Raw genomic sequence first — 6,000 nt, 5'->3', positions numbered from 1 at the left:
GTTGCTGTCACCTTTTTTATCCTGAAATTTATTATAAATGTGAATACCTCAAAGCACTTCTTTGATGCAGCCAACATTTCCAGCTCTTATAAACTCCTGTTTATGGATAAGAACTGGGCTTGTGCCAGCATCTCAGATTTGAGTGATGAAGTTGAACTTCTAGGTCAGATTTAATTGCACTCACACTGAGAAATACTCAGAAGAAATCCACTGAAGGCAGCAGAGGGATAGTACACCATGGCAAACACACTGCAGTGTGATGGAGAAACTGGAAGGTTTTATACTTGCTAAAAGACGGGTCATAACAGTCCACAGATGTGTCATACCTAGATTGAGATCAAAATGCAGCCACAATGCTTTGAGACCAGCTTTAGCTTGAGCCTCTGACGCTTAAACCTGCATCCAAGGGCTTTGGCTCTTGTCCACTTACTTATAAATGTCTGAATAACCCCATTTTTTCAGCTCTGTCTCAAATTAAGAACAACAATCAGTCCAACTTCTGAACTGCTAGCATAAATGATTTACCAGGACTAATGTTAAGGCAGATTCCCATGACTACTGGCTACAAAGACAGAAGAAGTGTGTAAACTTGAGAGCTGTGGAGATGCTACCATTGGCATTTGGTGATTCTGCTAATCATCTTTCGTTAGTGACATATGGAGTGTAAGGTTTTTGTAAGAGGAAACCAAACCAAATTCCACATTAGAGAGCCTAAAGAGAGGGAGAAAGCCATACCTCAATGCTTCTCAGAGAGAAAATTGTTAACCCAGAGAAAGGGTTCTTAGCAGAGCAGAGGTACTATTGTGTCCTTATGCTTTGTCCAGCACAAAATAACAAGAACAGAAAAGATTTTACCAACAAAATACCTGAAACTAGAAAATTTGGAATATCTCTCAGCTCCCAAAATTGTTCACAATTCAATAAAATCTTTCTTGAGTAACCAAAATGCCAGTAAATACTGACACTGGTCAGGAGAGAGAGCTGATCCAACAGCAACAGAGCTATTGACCAACAAAGTTGCAAACCTGCAAGCTGTGAGAGGTGCTCTCCAAATGCACCTTCTTAACAGTTGCCGCAAACCAGAGACATGAGGAAATGCAAATGTGCTACTGAGACTCTTCAGGCTCAAAGCTCAATTTCACCGTGTCCTGAGGTCCTCATTTCCCGGCTGGAGGTGTTCTGCCTTCTCACCACTAACGACCTTACTTCTCAACCTCAAATCAAACTTAGCCATGAGCTAAAGACCAAGAAAGCCATCCTCCTCAAGAAGCCGCCACGTGGATGGCATCTGTTTTTGTTCTGCTGGGCTACTCCATCTGCTCCAGCACCTCTTCAGCCGCGCTGCTGGGAGGCACCCTCCCGAAGCCGTGAGTGCGAAACCATCTCGTTTGGGATGATGCTGGAGCCCTCACACAGTCGGGCTCTAAAAGCCCTGGGAGGAGTTCCGCCCGGGAAGCGGCGCAGCCCTTGGCGGCCGGGCGGGGTTCCCGGGAGCAGGGGCAGCGCTGCGCTCCGTCCCGGCCCGGTGCCGGCGGCGCCGGCCGCCCCTCCCGCGCTCCTCCCGCGCGCTGCCGGCAGAGGGCGCGCGCCGCCCGCCAACGCCGCGGGGCCGCGCCCCCGCCCGGCCGCCTCAGCCCCGGGGCTCCGGCACTCGGCGGGCGGCACCGTCCGGAGCCCGGGTCCTGCCGCCGCAGCCGGGGAGCCTCGCCTGGCCTCCCGAGGGACCGTGCCCGTCCCCCGCGCTCCCCCCGCCCGGCTGCCGGGGACCACGGAGCCGCCGTGCGCCCCTGCCCCTGCCCCGCCGGCCGCTGCCGCCCCGGCCCCTGGCTCTGTGGCGGGAGGCGGCGGGCGCGGTGCTGGCGGAGCTGGGCGTCCCGGGCGTGCGGGTCGGGAGGGGTCGGCGCGCCCCTGCCCGCGGCGCTGGCGGCAGCACGGCGCTGCGCCCGGGGCCACGGTCCGCGGAGCGGACGGGGTTAGGCAGGCAGAGCTGGCAGCTGGGGAATTCAAGGTCTGCCGAAAAACAAAGGAAATCTGCCGGCTCGGCACCAGAACGGCTGAGCCCAGAGAACGAGCAGCTCTACACCGCAGTGTAAGCGGTCCCCAGTCAGCGCCGCGGGGCCAGGGGAGGCTGTACAGCTCTGTGCTGCTGTGGGCTCGCACGGCATTTCCCTGCCTTACCTTGTCATCCCTCTTACGTCTGCCTACGGAACAAACCACGGGATCTCCGCATGCGGATTTATGTGAAACCCATTCACATGCCACAGCAGCTGGGGTGCACATCCTTTGTTTGCCCGCTCGTGCATCTTTTTGGGGTCACTATGTAAATGCACAAGGCGCTGCCGATGTAGCCTGGCTATCTTGGATGGCATCACTTGTGTCAGCTTTAGATTAAAGCTTTCCTAACCACATCAGGAATGGCTGTTCCACTCTCAGGGTGACGACATAGTGAAGTTAAAACACAGCAGAGCATTTTACACATCTTTACTACTGGTAGAGTATCTGTAAAGACATACAAGCACTGGGAGATTCCTTGCTCAGCGATGCAGCAGGCTGGTTTTGTTTCCTCACAGCTGTTGTGGCCCAGGTACATTAGGGATGCTGGAAGGATGCATTTATATGGAAGTAACAATAGGAGGTTAGAAAGGTGGATGCAAGTCCCCCGTGTGTTCTGCCCTCTCAGTTGCAGAACCTATCAATGTTATGATCCTATCAGGGGATCTGGCATTTAGCTCTTTATTGCCTCCATTTCTGAGAAAATTAGCAACTCATTTTGAGGGGGAAGATTTATTAGAGATGCTACAGGGTTTGAAATAAAAAAGGATAGATAACAGGTACACATGATCAGCAAATTGAAATCATAATTAGAAAGGAAAAATTAACAGGGACACAGGTCTGTAGAATTTCATTGTTAAGAGATCAATTTATTATGCCCTTGACTGCAAGTTAAATTAATACACGTAAAATTACAACATGAAAAAGAGATGCCAGTGACGGTCATAAATACAGCTTGCTTTTCTTTCCTAGTTATTTAGGGAAGATCGGGAACACTTGTGAAATCATGTTCATTAAAGCCTGAATAGAGGCAACTAACCAATAAGTGCGGTGGAAGCAACAAGGTTCTCCCCCCTCCTCGCACCCACCCGCCCTTTTCAAGAACGGGGGGAAATCACAGACGTCAATCAAGAAATACTGCAAAATAAAATGGACCCTCCCGGCAGCCGAGGCATCGCGCAGAGCAGCGGTGAGGCTCTGGCAGTCTACTGGCAGCCTCCGGCGCCGCCAGCCCTGCAGCTCCGCCGCTGACCGGGGAGCGCACGGGGCTCCGCAGCCCGGGTCTTCCCTTCCCTCCCTTGCAAAACTGTCAGGCACAAATGGGCAGGAGGATATTGGCTGCAAGGGGCGCGGAGGCTCCTCCCAGAGCCTGGATCCCGATATTTTTGGAGGATTTCTTTTAACTCAGTTACAAACCTTGGTGAAGGGAACAAGTTGCCGCTGTAGCGGAGGCAGAAAGCGCCTCTGCTTGGGAGAGCGCGGATCCCGCTCCTTCTTTCGCCTTCCCCAGACTACCTTGGATGCTTCACCTCACTTGCGGATGAGAGCTGTGCTGCCTATCGGGGGGATCGCTCCTGATTTGGATGTTGCTGTTTCTGTGAAAACAAGGGTTGTAAGGGAATGAGAGGGGAGACAATGAAGGAAAACCGACCGGGAGAGAACGCCAGCCCCAAGCGTTTTCCCGAGAACTGACGGGTGTCTTGGGGCTGAGCGATCCCGTCGGAGGCGGCGGAGGGAGCAAGCCTGCCCGCTCCACGGGGGACTTCCCGGGACCGGCTATTCCCTTCGGATGCGGGCTGGGAAACCTCTAGGAAATTCTCCCGCCGCCCTGCGAAGCCACCATGAATTCAGTGGCTGGAAATAAGGAGAGGATTGCGGTCACGGCGCGGAGCAGAAAATACGGGGTAAGTTGTCGGCGCCCGGGCGGCTCGGAGCGGTGGACGCCACCGTGCCGGGGCTCCTGCGCCTCCCTCCCGGCGGCTGCCGGCGATCGTGCCCCGGCCCCGCGCAACTTCCGCGGTGCGGGGCGGCGGCGGCTCGGGGCGCCCCGCGGAGGCGGGCGCGGCGCGGGGGCCACCGCGGGCGCGGAGCGTCCGAGCGAAACTTGCCGGCGCCGCCGCGCCTCCCTGCCTGACCCGCTGCTCCTTCTCCCGCTCCAGGTGACGGACCCCTGCTCCCCCACCAAGCCCGCCGCCCCCTTCTCCCCCGAGAGCTGGTACCGGAAGGCGTACGAGGAGTCCCGGGCGGGCGGGCGCCCGGCGCCGGAGGGAGCTGGCTCTGCCCTGGGCTCCTCCGGCACCCCGTCCCCCGGCTCCGGCACCTCTTCGCCGGGCTCCTTCACCGGCTCGCCGGGACCCGCCTCGCCCGGCATCGGCACCAGCTCCCCCGGCTCCCTGGGCGGCTCGCCGGGCTTCGGCACCGGCTCGCCGGGCTCTGGCAGCGGCGGCGGCTCCTCGCCGGGCTCGGACCGCGGCGTCTGGTGCGAGCACTGCAACGCCCGCCTGGCGGAGCTGAAGAGGCAGGCACTGAAGCTCCTCATCCCCGGGCCCGTAAGCAGTAAGGTGAGCGCGGGGCCGGGGGAGGCGGGGGGTCCCTGTGCCCGGAGCGGCCCCCAGCAGCCGCCGGGGCTGTCGGCCACCTGGGCTCCCCTCTGCCGCTGTCACCGCTGAGCGCTGTGGGGTTTATTTGTGGTCTCCCCTTCTTGGTCTTGTTCCCTTTTTCCATCCCCTCCTCCTGCTTCATGTGGAGCAGAGTGTCCCTGTCTCCGGAGGGCTGCCTGGCTTCAGGGGCATCTGTGACAGTCCTTTCAGCACGCTGCTTTTCTCCGTCTCTCATTGTATTGACAGCGGTTCTGTGCTATTTCCTGAGCGCTTTTTTTTTTTTTTTTTTTCGGGGAGGGGGGATAAGTAAGGGTGGGAATATTACATTGAAGTCACTGGTCCCTTGCCCTTTTGCTGTCTTTGATTCCTACAGGATGGATTTACTAAACATCCTTAGACTTGGCACTTGGCAGCCAACTTAGTGATAAGGTGTGTACGTACGGTCTGACGCCAGGGGTTTCTACCTCCATTGAGGGAGAAACCCTCCTGTAGCTCTGGGCTCACATGAGGCATCAAAATGCTGTGTGAGCCCAAAGGTCACCCAGTGAGGCTGTGGCAGACCAGGGCATTGAACCCAATTCTCCTTCTCTTTTAGCAGAAGGATAACTTGGTGATGCTTCTCTTATAGAGAAGTGCCAGATTTTTTTTTTTTTTTTTTTTTTTTTCCCTATAAGGCTTGAAAATACTTGAAGCTGCTGGACCCTGAATGTTGGGTTGAATAATCCTGTGCCTAAAGAGGATGTGTGCATTTCTGACATTTGGTCTCAGGTTTTAAGAGCTGACCGATCCTGAATACAGTTGGAAACCTGCTTTCTGCCTCTCTTGGGGTATTTGTACTTCCAAAGGCATACTCTGAAATTCCTTGGTTTTGTTTTGTTTGGCATTGTTTTTTTCCTGTTTGTTGTGCATATATGATTAAGGCTAACAGCCCTAAAGGAGTGACCAGCAGCCCTTGGCTGACCACATACTACTAAAATAGTAAGCGTTGGGTTCCTCCATAGCAACCCTGTGAGCGTTGTGTTGTGAATGGGTCTGCAGCTCCTGGAATGCAGTACAATGTAATTTTGTTTGCCTTGTTGGGTCCAGGTACTATCAAATGATAATATTTACTCTTGCACTTCAAAGAGTTTTCATTAGTGGTTACAATAAAGAGGTATCATGGAAAAGAGCCAACTTCTGAGAAAAGGTCCCTGGTATTGCTGTTGTGTTGTACTCTCCATGATTTATTTATGTGCTCTTTGAGAGGGAGTTGGTGCTCTCATGAACAAAAGACTCTAGGGCTGGTTGTTACCTTGTCTCAAGAGCTGACTTGACTGAATTATTCATGAAAGGGAAAAGGTGGATCCAC

At 54.7% G+C, this 6,000-nt stretch overlaps 1 protein-coding gene and 1 long non-coding RNA gene across 2 annotated transcripts in view; one reads left to right on the top strand and one right to left on the bottom strand.

Annotated features, from left to right (window-relative positions):
- Nucleotides 1-2,900: 2,900 nt before the first annotated feature.
- On the bottom strand, nucleotides 2,901-4,360 carry LOC116441089. The gene is made up of 2 exons (XR_004238875.1): nucleotides 4,272-4,360; nucleotides 2,901-3,647 (listed from the first exon to the last, which is right to left on the bottom strand). It is a non-coding gene; the product is annotated as an uncharacterized LOC116441089 (long non-coding RNA).
- KIF26B (kinesin family member 26B) overlaps nucleotides 3,641-6,000 on the top strand; it is a 285,388-nt gene continuing 283,028 nt past the window's right edge. Inside the window, exons 1-2 of the mRNA XM_032102636.1 lie at nucleotides 3,641-3,956; nucleotides 4,212-4,613. Coding sequence (XP_031958527.1) covers nucleotides 3,894-3,956; nucleotides 4,212-4,613 — 465 coding nt within the window. The 5' untranslated portion in view covers nucleotides 3,641-3,893. The remainder of the gene's footprint in view (nucleotides 3,957-4,211; nucleotides 4,614-6,000) is intronic.

This window comes from Corvus moneduloides, chromosome 3, assembly GCF_009650955.1.
Source record: "Corvus moneduloides isolate bCorMon1 chromosome 3, bCorMon1.pri, whole genome shotgun sequence".
Lineage (NCBI taxonomy): Eukaryota > Metazoa > Chordata > Aves > Passeriformes > Corvidae > Corvus > Corvus moneduloides.
The sequence above is the reverse complement of the archived record's forward strand: the minus strand, read 5'-3'. Positions and strand labels throughout refer to the sequence as shown.